Below are 19,076 nucleotides of genomic sequence, written 5' to 3' on the forward strand. Positions count from 1 at the left end.
GATTTTATAGCAATGCCATTTCAATGGTTTGCTTCAGCCCAGACATCTACTGTGACACAAGCATATAGTTTAAAATTTATGTGGACCTGCAAATCCTTGGATTAAAACTTGGCTTCAAGCTCCTTTTCAGCGTTCATGGGATGCGTGTTCATGTGTGGAAAAATCTGTGCCTAGTGATGTTTGTTATCATTCTTTATTGATTTGAGAATACAAAGTGCCAAAGTAACCTCTAACAGAATAATGGCTAGTCGGGCATGGCATTTTCCGTCACAGATCATAAAATGCCCTGTTCATCATGCCAGTGGAAAGGCAAGAGGTAAAGTCATCTGCTAACTGAAGTAGTCAGAGTCTGCTTATATGACTTTACTTTCCCTGGTCTGGCTTCTTCAGTCCTATGGTTGTTTTAGCAACAGAGTTTTTCTGAAGCACTGTACCAAATGCTAAAAACTAAACACACTCGTTACAACACAACTAATTAACAAGAACTTAGGATTGAAGACTGCTGAGCTTTCTGCGGCAGCCCCATCTTATTTTCAATGCTCTTGGGATGACCTACACCCTTTTTGAATAAACTGTTTTGGCTCTGCTACTAATACATTGCAATAGTAATTCTGAATTTCTTTTTTCCTGTGTTTCAGACATCATGATTTGGACAAATGGTACAAGTCTCTATATCAGATTTCTTATGTGGCTTCTTCTCCTGTATATGTTCATCAGGAAGGTAATGCCTGAAGATAACATCATTACAACCAAGAAAGGCAGAGTCAGAGGGATGAACCTGCAGGTACTGGGGGGAACTGTGACAGCCTTCCTTGGAATACCTTATGGACAGCCACCCATTGGTAGACTGAGATTTCAAAAACCAGAACCTCGTGAGAAGTGGTCAGATGTTTGGGATGCCACAAAACATGCAAACTCTTGTTACCAGCTTATAGATAAAACTTACCCGGGATTTCCTGGATCAGAGATGTGGAATCCAAAAACTAAACTAAGTGAAGACTGCTTGTACCTTAATGTATGGATTCCTTCTCCCAAACCCAAGAACGCAACTGTCATGGTATGGATATATGGTGGTGGCTTTGAGACTGGGTCGACTTCCCTACCAGTCTATGATGGCAAGTTTCTGGCCAGGGTAGAAAGAGTCATTGTAGTTTCCATGAACTACAGGACTGGTGCCTTAGGATTTTTGGCTTTGCCAGGAAACCAGGAAGCTCCTGGAAATGCAGGTTTATTTGATCAACGATTGGCACTTCAGTGGGTCCAGGAGAATATAGCAGCATTTGGAGGCAATCCAAAAAGTGTGACTATATTTGGAGAGAGCGCTGGCTCGGCTTCTGTCAGCTACCATATCCTTTCTCCTAAAAGCCATCCTTTATTCACAAGAGCCATCATGCAAAGTGGATCTGCAAATGCCCCTTGGGCTGCAATAACAGCATCTGAAGCCAGAAACAGAACAGTAGCTTTAGCTAAACAACTCCAGTGTCCCACCAGCAATGAGTCAGAGCTAATTCTCTGCCTCCAAGACAAGGACCCAAAGGATATACTGGAGAATGAAAATTTTGTTGTAACATATGACTCTCTTTTACAAATATATTTTTGTCCAACTGTGGATGGTGATTTTCTCTCAGACATGCCAGAAAGGTTGATTGAGAATGGCCTCTTCAAACAAACACAGATCTTAGTCGGTGTTAATAAAGATGAAGGATCAGCATTTCTAGCATATGGAGTCCCTGGCTTCAGCAAGGATAGCGATGGCTTGATCAATAAAACACAATTTGAAGCAGCTGTAACTCTGTCCTTCCCAGAAGCAAGCCAACTTGCAATAGAATCAATCATTTTTCAGTACACAGACTGGGAAAATGAGCAAAAGCCAGAATATTACCGTGATGCCATGGATGATGTTATTGGGGACTACAATATAATATGTCCAGTAATGAAATTCACCAAAAAATTTGCACAACTAGGACACAACGTGTTCTTTTATTTCTTTGAACATCGCTCCTCAAAGCTCCCTTGGCCAGAGTGGATGGGAGTAATGCATGGTTATGAGATTGAGTTTGTGTTTGGATTGCCCCTAGAACGAAGAGTGAACTACACCAAAGCTGAAGAAATCTTAAGCCGGTCCATGTTGAGATACTGGGCAACTTTTGCGAAAACTGGGTAAGTTTACTGTGGAAGTTTGTTTGATTGGTCAGATGCTTGCTGTTTCACAGGCGGAAAAAGCTTAACTGTTTTGGTGGTGATTTGAAGCCTGATGAGGATGATGAGGAAGCGTTAATTGTTCGGCTATCCAGAATTCCTGTTTTACTTTGGATAAAAACACCGCCTTAGTAAAACAAACTCTTGTTGTGTAGCTCATTGTATTGGATGATCTTAAGAAAACAGTGTGTATTCACCCATAAAAGCAAATACAAAACATTTTTTTGCCATGGCAGCAGTTGTTACAAAGGAAGGTAATGGCTTCAAGTTTTAGAAACAAAATACTTCAAATTCTGGGAAAGACTTCCAGCAGTAGAAGTAGGAGCAAAAAGCCCAATCTCCTTTAAGATTTAATTTGCTCAGAACATTCAGGTGTATAATATGGAGGTATATTATGTTCACATGATGAAGTGATTGGGATTGCAGGATGTTCTTTTCAGAAAGCCTATCTTCCCATGTGTACTGTAAGTATAATCCTGGGTTTCGCTGAAGCTGATGACAAATCACTTGCTATTTCCATTAGACGCATCTTTAAGTGAAATATGTCCTAGCCTGGATAAGAAGCAAATAAGCATATTTCATTTGGATGTTTGAAATGGATTAAATACAACCCCTCATTCAGTCTATTTAGCTGGCGTCCAAGAGAAGCGAGACAGCCCTTGCTCTGCTCGGCAGGGTTGTGGGGCTCTCAATGCAATATTCAGTTTGAAATGAAAGCATTTCAGTGCAGTAAGAAAAACAGCCACTACGACAGTCCTGTACGTTTAGTCTCAAGGCTGCAAGCCTGATGGGATGGGGAGGTATCTTGTCTTCTCAGAAGCATCATTTGTGCTCTCTCCTGAGAAAATTGTATATATAAAATCTGTACCTGTGAGAACATACAACCAAACACTTAATTCACACTTTAAAAATTTTTCATTAACTTAAATTTTAAAATCTTGCATTAATTTTACTTCCATGGTGGACTTTTCCTTTGATTACTGAAGGTGTCGTGGTTTAACCCCAGCCGCTCCACCACCCGCGCCACCCAGCCGCTCGCTCACTTCCCGCCGGTGGGATGGGGGAGAGAATTGGAAGAGTAAAAGTGAGAAAACTCATGGGTTGAGATAAGAACAGTTTAATAGGTAAAGCAAAAGCCGCGCACACAAGCAAAGTGAAGCAAGGAATTCATTCCCTACTTCCCATGGGCAGGCAGGTGTTCAGCCATCTCCAGGAAAGCAGGGCTCCATCACACGTAACCGTTACTTGGGAGGACAAACGCCATCACTCTGAATGTCCCCCCCTTCCTTCTTCTTCCCCCAGTTTCTATACTGAGCATGACGCCATACGGTATGGCATAGCCCTTGGGCCAGCCTGGGTCAGCTGTCCTGGCTGTGCCCCCCCCCCCAGCTTCTTGTGCACCGGGCAGGGCACGGGAAGCTGAAAAGTCCTTGAGTGGCGTAAGCACTACTTAGCAACAACTAAAACATCACTGTGCTATCAACATTATTCTCATCCTAAATCCAAACCACAGCACTATGCCAGCTACTAAGAAGAAAATTAACTCTATCCCAGCTGAAACCAGGACAGAAGGATACATAGATTTGTAAAGGCTGAAATCAACTTTGGAACGTGATCTAATTATTTTTCTTAATAGATTAGAAATCAGAGACCACTGATTTAGTCCATATAACCTTGTACATAACACAAAACACAGGTAGGACTTAAACATTTCCAGTGATGAAAAATCTGGAGCAAATGTTGGTTGGTTGTTCTAAAGCTTAATTCCACTTAAAATGGTTACAGTTATAAAAGGAAGTTTTGTGACTGGCCTGAATTTGTCCACTCTACTTTTACATTTTCCAGGTACTGTATTTTGTTTTACAGTCTCTAAGCTTTATATTATGATTTGTGTTCCATACAGAGATAATTCTAGGGTCTATTCAAATAACCCTTAATCCTTTTTTCTGGTTAAATAAAACAGGTTATACTCTTGAGACTTTCACTATAATGCATTTTTTTCATAGTCCTTAAATAATAACTGTGTGTCTTCTCTAAAACTGTGATTCATCAACACCTTGTTGGAACTTTCCGCGTTGGCATTAAACACAGTCATCCCCAAAGAGTCCTAATTACAGGTGTCATCCATCCCCTCTAGTTCAACCTGATATTCCCTTGTTTACTCATCCAAGGAAAGTACTATTTGCCTTGACTGCCGTGTTATACTAGGTGCTGCTGTGTGCCTGCCTGTGTACAGCGGCTCCGTGATCCGCCCCGATCCCGCGGTCGCCCGTTCTGCAGTGGCTCTGCTTCGGCTCAGAAATGCGCTGCGCTTGGTGGCTGGCACCAACCTGCGGCCAGCCCGGCTGCTGCCCGAGCCCTGCGCAGTCCCTTCGTGTTACACTCCAAGGTGAACTAACAGCTATTTTTTAGGTGCACCCTTTTTCTAACAGATTTGCTTATCAACAGATGTGACTGATTGTTTGCCTTGATATGCAGAATTACTTATTACATTAACAAGTTCTATCCCCTTTACACGTTGAGGCCTGTAATATTTTTTTTTTACCTGTAATATTTTTTTTTACCTTTCTTCTTTTTAGTGAAGAGCATATTAAAACTTAGAAAATGACTATACAGATAGCTATACTCATCAATGCATAATGTCTTAATACAGGTTTTATTCTTGTAACATTTAATCTAAAATTTAATCTATGAGCTCTTCCTGCTTCCCTCGATGACACCGCTCCATATGAACTCAGTGTGAACGACTGTAGCAGAGAGAAAAGCATTCAGCAGGGGTGTATGTCCTGGAATTGAGCTCTGTGGTTGATTTATCAATGCCAAAAATGGATCTGATAGATTCCCAGGATGAAGTCTGCACAACGAGGTCAGGTAAAGCCTGGTAACAATTCCTGCATCATGAAGATCCTCCCTCCTTCCAGGGAGGTGACAGTGCCCCTGTACTCAGCACTGGTGAGGCCGTACCTCGAGTGCTGTGTTCAGTGTTGGGCCCCTCACTCCAAGAAGGACATCGAGGTGCTGGAGCGTGGCCAGAGAAGGGCAACGAAGCTGGTGAAGGGTCTGGAGCACAAGGCTGGGGAGGAGCGGCTGAGGGAGCTGGGGGTGTTTACCCTGGAGAAGAGGAGGCTGAGGGGAGACCTTATTGCTCTCTACAACTGCTTGAAAGGAGGCTGGAGCGAGGTGGGGATCGGTCTCTTCTCCCCAGTAACAAGCGATAGGACGAGAGGAAACGGCCTCAAGCTGCGCCAGGGGAAGTTTAGGTTGGATATTAGGAAAAACTTCTTCACCGAAAGGGTGGTCAGGCATTGGAACAGGCTGCCCAGGGAAGTGGTGGAGTCCCCATCCCTGGAGGTATTTAAAAGACGGGTAGATGTGGTGCTTAGGGACGTGGTTTACTGGTGGCCTTGGCAGTGCTGGGTTAACGGTTGGACTCGATGATCTTAAGGGTCTTTTCCAACCTTAACGATTCTATGGTTCTATGATTCTAAGACATGCTATAACAACATTGCTTTCAAACTGGTGTCATTAGGCCCTTAGTGGAGAGCAAACCGAGTGAAGGCTCCTTATTACGTACTTTACAGCTTTACAACCTGTCTTACAGGAGTTTGCAATCAGGATCTTATACCAGAGATAATGGATCTTTCCATTAAACAGAACTATTCCTTAGTAGGAAAAAAGAAATTCAGGTCTATATTAGATTTTGCAGAATAATATTTACAGTTTTGTGAACTATTGGTTTCTACTCGATTACATATATATATATATTAAAAGTATGTATTATACATACAAGTATATAAAGATATACATAATGTATTACATATTGTATCAAGTATAATTACATATAAAATATAAATTCATATATTTATAGATGTAATATATTATTTTAAATATAAACATATATGAAATATATTGTATATTTCTCTCTATATAAATATAGATACATATATAAAATCTCTGTTACCTGCTGTGCAAAATAGAGTACACTGTCCCTGTCGCTGTAGCTAGCTAAAATTAGACAACACAAGGTACATTCAGGTTTAATTTTATAGAAGACAGTCCCATCATCTAGTCTGATTATCATTTGCACTATAATTAGATTAGCCTACAGATCAAATTTCAAGTGGTTTCCACAGCAAACAGCAAATAATCCCTCCCTCTGCTTCCACCTCAAGTATCAAAAACATCACTATTAGGGTAGACAATATAATCATGCAATTTATGTACCAGTAAAAGATCAGATCAGTAATAACCCTCTATGTGACATTTTCCTCTTTGTCCAGAGCACAGATCCCTTAGGCTCTGTAACACATTATTCATAGTGTACAATGAGTGGGGAAATAATAAAAATTGATAATTCCAAAAGTAATAGATGTTCCTTGTTTTCCTGGCACCTTTGAGCACACAGTAAGCATTTATAAAGAACTGGGGAAGCCCCATTTGACATAATGCTTATAGTAAACTCTGGCGTGATCAAAGGGCAAACACTTGAGGGGAAAATTACTTTACCATTGATGTCTCCAGTAGATGAGGAGAAAATCAAGCAAAAGACGAAAATCAAAAATATAGTACAGCACAATTTTTAGTGAGGGCGTTTGACCTAATATTCTAATGTGCAGAAGTACAAAAGTTGCAAGGGAGGGAAGGGCAGCCTGCAGAGGAAAGAAGATAAAGTAGGGTCAACAAAAGCTGAAAGAAATCGCTTTTCCCCTGGTTCTTTCTGCTTGGGAGGGACCGAGAGGCTGCTCAACTCACTGCATGCAGAACCGTTTCTCATGAGGGGTCTTCAAACCCATACTTTGACCTTAGTGATCTCTGTTTTTCATTCTCACATAAGCACTAGGAATAAAAATGGTGATATGAAAAGTCAAAGGCATGCCCTGTAGGAGCATTTTCTGTTTCTTAGAAATACCTAATGTCATGTAAGAACAAAAGAAAAGATGTTAGGGAGAAAAAGAGAAGTGACTCCTTCAAAGGATCCCAAGAGTGTATGTGAAATTCTTGATTTCTACATTTCTCAGTGAACAAAAGGAGACTGTCAGCCAGCCCAAGGATTTCCAACTCAACCACCATCCCCATCAGTAGGTGATGCAATTTTCCAAGTCTCTAGGCACATCTTATTTCACATCCTTGCTAAAAATAAATATCAGTCATATCTGGCCATCTTTGCTGGAAAATTAAGAGGGATAAAAATGTTCTATTTTTGAATATGAATGGGGAAATGGGTAATGTAGATGATTCAGTAGGAGATGAGAAGAGGCATTTTGCCTGCGAGGCTTGAAGTTAGATGAAGTTATTGTCCACCAATATCTCTCTTCAGTACCCAAGGGAATAGTGTCGTTTTTAGGAATCTGCCATATATTTACATGATCTGTGAGATCTGTGAAGACCCTGCTGAAATAGTCTACTTTGACAAGAAGTCACTGCTTTTCAGTCATGAGCTCCCTACAGATTCATTATCCAGAACAGGATTCGGCAGACTGGGAACCCCTGGAAACTATGGATACCGTAACTATCTCTGCTACTGCACAGAGGGACAGGCTGCTCATCACTGTCTGCAGTATTTGCCCATATAAATAATGTTACATCATATCACATAATCTGAGAAGAATGAAAAAAAAAGGCAAATTACCTCGTGGGTCTGACTCTTCAAGCAGTTAACATGGAGTAACTTGAAGAAAGGACAGACTGGGAGTCCCATAAGATTACTGGTAGTGATGTTTAGGATCAGCCCTTCAGATTATTTCTAGCTAATGCTAACCCTGATGCTCATAGATAGACCACAGGACACAGGTAAGCACCCACCATGGAGCTGAGGCTAAGCAGATTGGCAACCTGGGTAACCTACCCTCCAGTTATACACTTGCAGCATCTCTTCCCCTCAGAAATATGCTTACGATTTATTTCAAGAGCAGATTTAAGTAATCAGCGATACAGATTATCTGTTAGACTCTTGCACGGATGTGCTACACGTGGAGAAAAATACCGTGCTCCGATTCACGGTGCTTAGAAAAGTATCGCTCCAATAATTAGTCTTTTATTCTATGAGACATGCAGCCAGCTCCTGCCCTTTGCAGCGCAGCTGAAGTGCCTCTGCCCTCCAGTCCTGGAGGATCCCCAGCACCCTGGGATCTGAAGTCTGCTGGCAGCTGAACACTTGTATCTTCCAATGACCTTTTTACTTTAAAATTGGATTCGATGTATTGAGGGAGAAAGTAGGAACTTCCTGGCTTAACAGTGTGAAGTCAGTCTTGGGGTGGATACTCTTGTCCGTTAAGGTGCAGAGAAAGGTAGCTATTACTAATCTGCCAATAAATTCCTGGGACTGGAAGACAAAAGTTTCCAGGTGTGATAACTCTGTCACTTGAATACTTCTGCTGTTTCATTATCACTACAATTTTTAATTACTGAACTTTTGGTATCAAGTAAGGTTGACCAAGTATCTGAGCTGTTCCTAGTCCTACTAGCATAATTTCATAAAATACTTTTTTTCTTTTTTTTTTTGCATGTACTTGAGCCTTGAAAGAACAACATTGTAATCACAACCTCAAAAATCTCTATTCTACCACCGCAGGAAGAAAGAGGGTTGTTACTGATGCTGTCTGAATAAATCAAGTATAATTAAATATTTGGGTGTCAAGTATAGTAAAATATTTCCAATATATGGGAAAGAACAGATTCCAAAACTGATGTTCTTGATTTACGCATTGATTTAAAATTCCTCCATTTACCCTGAGCTAGGGTCTCCTCAGCTGATTCTTGTATTTAAGAATATTGGCAGTTGAATATTAATTAAAGCCTTAAAATCATTTCATAAAATTCCAGACATCATCAAAATTAGACAGGTGAAGAGATGTAGCCAAATTGTATTCAGCAGAAAATGATAGTGTGTTATCATATAGAAGGGAGTGGATCAGGCTCAGTATGATTGTGCTTGTGTATAGGTAAAGTTCATTTTAACAATATTAAGTTAGTTTTCAGTTGCCTTCTCCTGAATGCTTTCCAGCACACTTTAAGTGATGTCCATGGTGAAAGAATTTAAATTCCTCTTTCTAAACACTTTTAAAATTCATTTCTCTGCTGCATTTATGTTATTCTTCAGAAAGCTTTTGAAAGTGAGCAAGTGACACTAACAGGTACAATCAATCATCAGCAGCAGAATGCTCTGTTAACTCTAGTAAAAGGAGGCTTTATTTATCACGAAGAAATATATGGCATCCCAAATCAGTGGTTGCTAGGTTATGCCTTTTGCGTTACTTTATTCATTAGATTTGGTAACTGTATTCTTTAGACATGAGTGACATAAAGTGACAAGGAGACAGACAAATCAGATGAGATGAAAACTCAAATAAGAATGTAGTGGAACATACAAAGATAATATTTTTAAGGCTTTGTGAAAAATGTTTCGGATAAAAGGAAACTGGCAAAACTTGTCTCACTGCCAGTTCTACAACTGCTGAAACAAATCTTTGCAGCTTTTTCTATAAAGTGAAGCCTTTGAAATATTTCCTCCTATGTTTTAGGGGAATTTGTGAGGCTTTGATTGTCCCACTAAAGCTCTGAAGCACTTTGCCTGGTTATTATTGCCTTTCCCTGATGTTCCACTGGTAGACATATAATAAATTTCAGTGCTTTTGTTACCAACTTATCACAACATGTTTATAGAGAGTAGTTTCAGAACAGTGAGAACAAAAACAACAGCCTCATATAGAGTCCAGACAGCAGCTTGAACTGGGGACCTATATACTCCATGTATGGAAAGGAATTAATATACTGGGGAAAAAAACAAAATAAAAAACTCCAACCACTTTTAATTTTCTACTACTTCAGAAACTAGGAAGTTTTACGTACTACTAAGCCATTTCATGGTAAGAAATTAACTGTGGGTTGTATTTCTTCCTGAGATTAGCCCACGTTCACAGGGACAGAGGCAGGTGCCTGGGTTGGAGCCACTCAGCTGCGACCTGGTGCTGGTCCTCACAGGGTCTTCAAACACTCAGAGCTGTAGCTCAGCAGGACCAAGAGAAGGCTTTCCCTGAGGCTGCTGCTTCTGGCATCTCACGTTTATCTAGAGTAAGTCATCTGTCATCTTAACTAGTGATTTGACTGGATCAGGTCAAGCATACAGAACAAAAGATTTCTGGGTGTGAGACAAAAACCGAAGGAGTATAAACAAAGCATGAGAGAGATTTCTAAAAATACAAAAAGTTATATGGAAAGTCTTCCTTTCCCATGTTAGGAAAAAGCAAAGCTTTCATTTTGACCCAAAAGTGCACATGCATTCTCACACTCACTCTCTTTCATGGGAATAATTTCTCAGCCATGAAAAAAATGGTGGAAATCATAGTCATGAAGAAAACAAAGGTAAAATTTTAGGAAACTTACTCCTATTTCCCCACCTTCACTTTTGGTTTTTGAGTTCTTCAAAGTGACTCCTCATCTTTCCAGGGTCCATACATATTGTTATAGTCAGGAGCAGTAATAGAAGTATCTTTTTAGCAATCTATTTGGAAATAGTGCATCATGGAAAAAATTAGTAACTAGAGACTCACATTTGGCAGTCATCTCTCTGTTTCTGGCTTGCAAGCTGACAAGCTGTCACTGAATTTCAAAATTGAAAACAGGAGTATTTGATTCAGTCATCTTTTGAAAATAGGTCTGGGATACAAATTGTTTAGATTGGTTTAATATTATTACAAATATTGCAAAATTGCAAGAAGATGTCTTGTTACTTTCCATATGTGCAGCAAATGCAATTCCGTCCATACAGATTTTATTCTCTACAACAGATGAGTCAAACTATTATTTTGAAACATGAGATGAGAACATTTATTACAGAAATGTCCAAATATTGTAGGAGTAATTGAATGAGACATAAAACTAAAACCTAAAACTATAATGCAAAGGTTTGCCTTGAATATAACACTGGCAATGTTTTATAGAAAAGGGTAAGCTCTAATACAATTGTCAAAGGCTGCAGGATCAAAACCAGCAGTGAGAGGCACAGGCCTTGGACTTGGCAAGGCGAACTCCTGGGTCGGCAGTCAGAGGCAGAGACACACAAACATGCACACACGGGCACAAGAAAAGAAATGACAAAGTGAATCTCTTTGAGGTGGGTTTTTGTAAAGCTATGCTGCCTTTGGCTGATCCTGTAAAAGAAGAGGGGGAAATACCTTTGATGTAGCTTTTCCTATTCTTGCAACAGCGATACGTAGAAGAGCCTGTACTGGACATGGTTCCCTGCTGTGCCCGGAACCTGGCAAAGAGCCTACATGGATGTGTTTTGGGGAAAGAAGAGGAATGAAGAGATACAACTGTTCCAAGGGTTGAAATAAAATCATGGTATGATTGCTACTTCAAATTTGGGAGTGGGACTAAGAAGCCTGGATGGAAATCATATAGCATTTGACGGAAAGTACATGTGTAAGCAACATAGGAAAATAAGAGAGGAAAATGCTAACTGATGCAAGAGGCTAGGTGAACAAGAAAAGACATAAAGAAGAGAGAAAGAACAAAAAGAGATGGAAAGATAAGAGAAAAATGTCTGAGAGACTTGCTAACTGTTTTGGAGGGTGAAAGGATCTGTGAACAGTGAAATGAAGGAAATGTATGCTTGAACTCATAATGAGTTACGTGCTAGGCAAGTTTGAATGTAAGAGCAATACACTACAGAGATAATCTGGGATTAGGGATTACTTTCCCTATATCATAACTTTTGCAGGCATGTAAACATAGTTGCAAAATTCACTGTGAAATTCTCATTAGTGTTCACCCACAGTTAATCCTCTTTTTAGGGGCACTCTTCTTCCATGCTGCTTTTCTGCAGCTTAGTTCTTGTTTCATCATCAAAAGACAGAAATTGAAGTTTAAAAGGTCTGCAAACCCCATTTTTCCAGGTGGTTCTGGAACACTAATCTGAAGTCCTACTGAGAAATTTCACATGAAGAATGGAAACCTTTCAGTACACATTTTAATTTACTCCCCAACATAAGAGATTGGCTTGTTTCAGGGAAGTGGCAAAGGGGAGAAAAGAGGAAATGAGGAGCAGCAGAGGTTACCTAACACCGTATTTTTGAAGGTAGCTCAATATGATGTTTAATTTTTTTTCAATCAGCTGCAAGAGAAGTCAGTTGTGGGTAAATGTAGTTAGCAATTTAGTCACAGGATTGGTGAGATTCTGTCCCCACAAACCTAGAAGCTGCATAAGTAGAAATCAGGCATTTCATGCTCACAGTTAGTGATGTTACACAATTATATGCTACAGCAGCTGTAAAATTAAAAGCTGCCGTCGTCTCCTTTCCCAGACATCTCTGTCCGCCATCTGTGTTCCCTACCTTTCCTTGAGGGAACATAAGACAACTTCCTAATTTCATACAATACAAACTCTAAAGAGTGTTGCCTCAAATTTACACCAGAGAGATCCTTTTTCTATTGGAGCTGCTGTTCAAATACCATGATTTTTATTTTAACTAATGAAGTTTTAACTATCTGCCTCTCATGAATGTTGTTCACCATGGTGTTCTCAAGGAGTAGCCTCCAAGTGAATCTTCTGTATAACTGGAAATGCTTAGAGGTTTAAACAGATGTTTTTTCCCAGCTATGAAGTAGTCCGCATACTATAATTTCCACAAAAGCCCCCTCAGCTTTGAAAGAGAAGAACTTTGAATAGGCTCAGATATCCTCCCCTCTTTACATACTATTTCTTCTTGAGAGCATGCCTTTCATGACTCTTAGTCCAAATGTTTATGTTTTCTCCCTCTTGGCACCAGAATTTAGTTCAAATCAGATTCACAGGATGTTATAATGCTGGGACATAATTTGAATGTGTTTATCATAGAAAGATATGTGATCTCCACTTGTAGATGTCAAACCTACAAGGAATTTATAACAGATGTAGGAAATAATCATATATTTTTAAAAGATCTTATTTGGGGGTTTATGAACACTGTAGCCTCTCATTTACATTTCCCATCATAAAGTATCAGTGGTTCTGTTTCAGATGAAGCAGTAACACACATACATGCTACTGAAAGCTACCTAGTGGTTTCATTTATAGGACTGCTCAATTTGGCCTAGATTACATGGTAGTTGAAGTTTGTGACTCATGCTCTTCCTACCATTCACAGAAATAAAACAGTGGCAGTAGTGGAAAATATCAAGAAAAATGCTACTATGATAAAATCCATCAGGACACAATGAATCTAGATTATTTTATTTGGTGTAGGGCTATGTGGAGCATCCATCTTGAAAAGAAATTGTGATTAGGGCAATTCAATTGAAAACAAATCTCAAATATTATACCCTAGTATAGTATCTACCACACAGTCTGTATTGAAAATATGGTCTCTAGAGATAAGGAAAGCATTGAATCCATTTATCTAACAATTTCTGAGCATCTGGGATGAACTCTGTTAATGGGAGAGAAAGCAAAAGATGGAAACAGCAATCATATACATATGAGTACAGTATTTACTCTTTCTCACAACCAACTGGGCTGATAAATTCACAGTGGCTTTGGTAAAATTTAAAACACAGTATTAATAGTTCCATGGCAATGAAAACATTTTTCTCTTCCTTTACACACTCTTTTTAGGTTTGTCCCAGGGAGCAATTCTCGTTAAGACACTATGTAAGTTTATGTCTTTCCAGGTCATGATAAAGAGAAGTGAAGTTGTAGAGGAGATAAGACAGTTTCAGAGGATGAGTAAAAGGGCAAGTGCCATGTGCCTTCCTCTCTACTTATACCTTTACTTACCTTCTATGGAAGTTACTTCCTCCTTCAAGGTCTCAATAGGGTTCAGCACCTTCTTCCATTTCCAAATAGCCCTCTTCAACCTCTACAAGTAAGACTAAAAACTATAGTCTCATTTGATTTCTTGCTGCAGCCAAGAGTGTAAAAAAATAACAGCTTTGAAAAGTGGTCCTTGAAAACTAAAATTGATACCATATGAAAGGTCATAAGGATCTTACAAAATACTTTAGAGGAACATTTAAAAAAAAAAAAGCAAAAATGTTCCTTTAGAGTAAAGAAGGACTAAGCCATAGTGTTGCCTCTCTCATGTCTATTCAAAAGTGACGTAAATACGAGCTGTGAATATTCACACCAGAACCTGGAGTCTGGAGAAGGTGCGAAATCATCATTGTGAATTCTATCCAGGAGAGAAGCTTCTTTTGTAAACAGCAACAGGTATTTCTTCAGCTGGGACCTGAACCAAAACTTTTGAAGTCAATCAAACTGTTCCATTTGTTTGGATTTGGATCAGCCCCTAACTAGTAAGTCAATTCACCTCAAAAAGTGCTGGATTGGTCTTCAAACACCATGCAAAAAATCAGATGCAAAGCATGTTAAGCAGAAGGAATAAAATACTTTTGAAAATTCTTTACTGCTTTATCCCAATACATAACCTAACTGTGTAAATGACTACAAGTATATGTTGTAAGTATATTAGACACTTGTCACATTCAGCTTAGTGTGATTGTGAGCATCGCACTGAGTGGTAAGTATTTCTTAAAACAAGTCAGGATAAAACATATTTTTGGTGGTTTAAAATTATCTCCACATTAATGTCAAAATTTCATCCATTTCTCTGAACTCAATTTAACTTCAAATCTTTTGTCTTCTTGAAGTCATACCATTAGGTTGAAGATAATTTGCTGGTTTGGGGTTGCTTTTTTTCTTTTTCTTTTCCTCTTGCCAATCACCCTTCTCACTGTGGCAGCCTCCAACGTCACAGGCTCTTTCCATTTTCAGAGCTTGCTTTCTTTTCTTTGGCCAGAAATAATGCTCTCTGATGAGAAAGCCGTGAGATTCAGCATGGTCTCATCTTTGAAATTGTGCAGAACATGCATGTATTTGGGGTGTACCATCTGAGATACTGAGGGATCTCTGACTTTCAGGGCTTTAGGACTGTAGTATAGACTTGCTGAGAGGATAGGAGACACTTGTCTGATAGTCCTTACTCAGAGGGACCCAGAGGATATTGGGACAATGTTGTTCTCGTTTAAATCAATGTGGATCTTTGTTATCAATTAGAGTTAAATTTAGAGAAAGGTCTGGTCATGTTTAACTTTACCAGTTGCTCAGGAAAGGACATTTTAACTCGCTTTCAAGTTTCTAGTGCTAGTGACTCTTAGACAGAGCAGTGGGACTGCTGTTCCAGACCTTGTATGATAATCGCATCTCATCACATGCTATAAAGATAGTGGAGTTTGGGGCAGGGGTTCCTGAAATAGCACCAAGCTTTGCTGGAACATTTTGACAGTGAAGGAGACCTATGTGCAGAAGTGCCAGCGTTAGAAACACACAGACAGGGTCTGAAGGGCTCATTAGCTCTGGCTCGGCTGACCCGGCTTGTTATTACTCCTGATACCAGAGCAGACTCCAATCCAGGAGCCAGGGATTTGAGGCAATGAGCTCCTAAATGCATTGCAAGCATGCCCAGAGAGCTAAGGCAGAACATCCTGGATCTAAATTTCTCAAATACTGTATTATTTATGGCCAGTACCTTAAGACCTACCTTGTCAATCCCTTATTTGTGAATTCCTGCTACGTATAAGTACCAAGATATGCACAAGCAAGAATGATTTCAACTTTATGGGTGCTTCATGAGGCTGTTTTGAGCAGAACCCAGTAAAACCAAAAAAGAAGTAACAGTTTGTTGCTTCATTTCCTGAAACTGATATCAGTTGTAATAGTGCATACCACAATAATTTATAGCTTAAGACATTTAAACACACAACTACTGTCACCAAGCTGGAATCTGGAAGGAATATCCTGAGCTTTATTTAGCCTGTGAAGGTGTAAGAAAGCTGAGCTGCAAAGGTCCTTCTCCAATTTCCGTCAGTTAAAAAGTATGCCAGCTGGATCCTACAGGTTTCTTCAAGGATCAGCAGAAGAAATAATATTTACCTATGATAAAACTTGCAAAGCAGTTTCCTTTTGCTGTGGCTCAGGGGCACTTTATAGTCACTAGATTATGAACTCGTGTGTGTCATCTGTGAGTGAGAACTGAGCAGAACAAAATATAATGAACTTCCCATAAACAGCTGCTTAAGAAAAGTGTTCTGAAGGATTCAAATCTGCAACCTCTCTCAGACTTGTAGCACTCAATCATATGAGTCCTTTCATTCGTTACAGCAGGAATTTGAGTAAGGCTCAAATGTCACAGAACTAGGACCAATGATTTTTGCATCTTTTTAAGGAAGAAGAAATGAGAAATGTTTCATTACTACAGATTTTCAGAAACTGGTTATTATTTTCTCACAATAATTAAATTCTAATAAATAAAACAATGTTTTTAAACATGACCCTTTTTTTTTTTTTTTCTTCTAAGTTCCCCAGTTCTTCATAGCGCCACAGGAGCACAGGCCTGATACCTTGAGAATGCTGATGCCACAAGGCTGCAAGGAAGCTTAGTGTATCAAACAGATAATCATGGATGCTTTCCAATCACCTAGCATTGAACAGGCTGACAATATCCCTGTCTGAGTTGTCACCTTTCAGTATGGCAGTTTTTAGAGCTTGGTTATTATATATGGCACCACTCACCCTTTTCAGCGGATAGATTAGATAGCTGCTGTCTTTCCCATTAGTCTAAGAGGATAAAGACCTTAAAAGAATATTTTAGAATAAAATATTAAGCCTGGCAGCACATTTGTACAGAGGGTCCATCAGTTCAATAGATAGGATGGTTAGTGATGAGCTGATATTAAGGAATACTCTGAAGAGCTATCTCAATTAAATAAAAACTGGCAAGGTAACTTGTTATGCGGTATTATGTATAAAGAGCACCAACCGGTGGCAGTAGTAACATCAAAAGTAATATATGTATTTGTGAAGTGATAGCATGTCGAATTTCCAGTTCACTTATTTAGGGGTGGTGCTTCCCCTTGCTTGTTATTCCAAATGGGTCGATTCATAAACTTTGGATAATGGACAGCAAAGTGCCCCTGTCTTCTTGTCTTTGCTTTTGCAGTTTCTAATAACGAAAAGCCTCAAAGTGTACAATTTAATGTAATATATTTTGGCATAATGTAAAGATTTTATCCAGGGAGTCCATCAAATCATTTTAGTAGGTGGTAGATGATTAGCTGACTTGGGAAAATGTTCTGGATAATTGTCTGAATTAAAAAAAAAAATCTAAGAATAAATTAATTATACTGAATCATACATAGGTAGACCCAATTGATGGTGATATTGCATCAGATGCAATCTACGTATTCACGCAGTGAGAGCCTTTCAGATTTATACAGGCCTCAGTCTCCGAATGGAAAGCTCGTACAGTAATTAGAGCTTCTAGGGATGTTTTTAGAGTTAACAAATTTTTTTACAGGTATTACAGATAATTCTTCATCCTTTCCCTTGCTAACTTTTCTAAGGAAATTTCCAGAACAGGTTCATTTTCTTTATTCCAATAGCTAGGACTGCTCCTCAGGTTAAGGACTTTGAGTCTTCAACCTCACGGCCCTCTCTGGTGTCTACTTTACAGTGAGTCATCTGAAACTAATAGCCCGGTATAAAGAAACCGGCATTAAGCCAAACTGTTTGAGGGTTTGAGAAGATCCAACCAGTATTTAACAGTAAAATCTGCTCTTCTTTTTAATAGGACTGGGCTGGAAAGTATCTGTTAAGCTCCCAGTCATACCATCCAAACAAAGCCTTACACAAACATGCACTGTCACTACACCATCATCCCCCTGGGGACCACGTCACTGCCCAAAATTGATATTAACCTGGCAGTTGTTATGTTGCAAGGAGAAAATGAACATAGGTATAAATATCATTTATCATTGTGGCCTTTAGAAACTATGTGAGACATCTGGATATGTTTGCCTGACTAATGCTGCAAACACTTCCCACCCCTCTGCAGGGAGCGGCGCTCCAGAGGGCTGAGGCAGCACAAACGTGCCAGGTGCTCCTCATCAGCTCTCCTGGTAATTAGGAGTGCCCTTCTGTCCAAGTGGAAAAGAGGGAAAACAACAAAATGTTTTCTTCCAGGCTGAGGAAGGTTCATCCACTTGGATTAAATAAATAAGGATAGTTTGACTGGGTATGTTGTTTAGTGCCAGCATGATTAATGGAGGTGTTCTACACAACACAACCACTAATAAAGCAATTGTAAAACTCGGATAAATTTTTAAGATACAAATCTTGTGGTGTTTCCTCAAAGCACAATATCCCCGTTATGACTCCTCTGAATTCGACAGGATCACTTGTTAATTGAGGCATCAGCAAGAGGTACTCAGGCTTTGGCCATACTGCAGAAAGAAGCACAAGTGACTGGCATAGCCTGTCCCTCGAAGGAGCAAAGAGTTGGAGGCCAGAGCTTTGATGGGGACCCGCCACAGGATGATGTTATCTGGGAGCCCTTACCATCCTATCATCTTCTTAATCTACCTGTAGCATCATTAAAGCAAGCAGGCACATTTACTTGAGGTGCAGCGACAGCTTAACCTGTGGTACCAGTTTTTAGTTTGGCATCTTAGCTTCTGTTGTAAACCACATAATCTGCTTCCAGCCCCTTACTCACCAAGATCAACTGTTGATACCATAGCCCAGTTGATGTCTTCTCATCCTTTTGTTCATTTTGCCTGAACCTTAGTTTTCTCTGCCCTGTGCTACCTTATTCCCTTTCACCTGGCAGAAATGTATATAGGAGACAACACAACCAAAATTTACAACGCTACAGAAAAAGCAGTTCATTATGTATTTCTACAAGCACAAAGACATTATTAATGATATTCACTCCTGTCAGGCTTTATACGTGTACTGGGGTGGTGCACAAGTGTTTGCAGGGGTGGAAACCATGCCGTGCTGCTGGTAGCCTTTGCGCGGCTGCTCTGAAGCCACGTCTGGTACAACTGCGCAAGCTTCAGCA

At 39.7% G+C, this 19,076-nt stretch overlaps 1 protein-coding gene across 1 annotated transcript in view; it reads left to right on the forward strand.

Moving 5' to 3' along the window:
• Window positions 1–643: 643 nt before the first annotated feature.
• BCHE (butyrylcholinesterase) overlaps window positions 644–19,076 on the forward strand; it is a gene marked incomplete at both ends in the record, with an annotated part of 30,269 nt that continues 11,836 nt past the window's right edge. Inside the window, one exon of the mRNA XM_082319202.1 lies at window positions 644–2,160. Within this exon, the coding sequence (XP_082175328.1) occupies window positions 644–2,160 (1,517 nt within the window). The remainder of the gene's footprint in view (window positions 2,161–19,076) is intronic.

Source organism: Platalea leucorodia (assembly GCF_965183815.1).
Source record: "Platalea leucorodia genome assembly, chromosome: 8".
NCBI classification, from domain to species: domain Eukaryota; kingdom Metazoa; phylum Chordata; class Aves; order Pelecaniformes; family Threskiornithidae; genus Platalea; species Platalea leucorodia.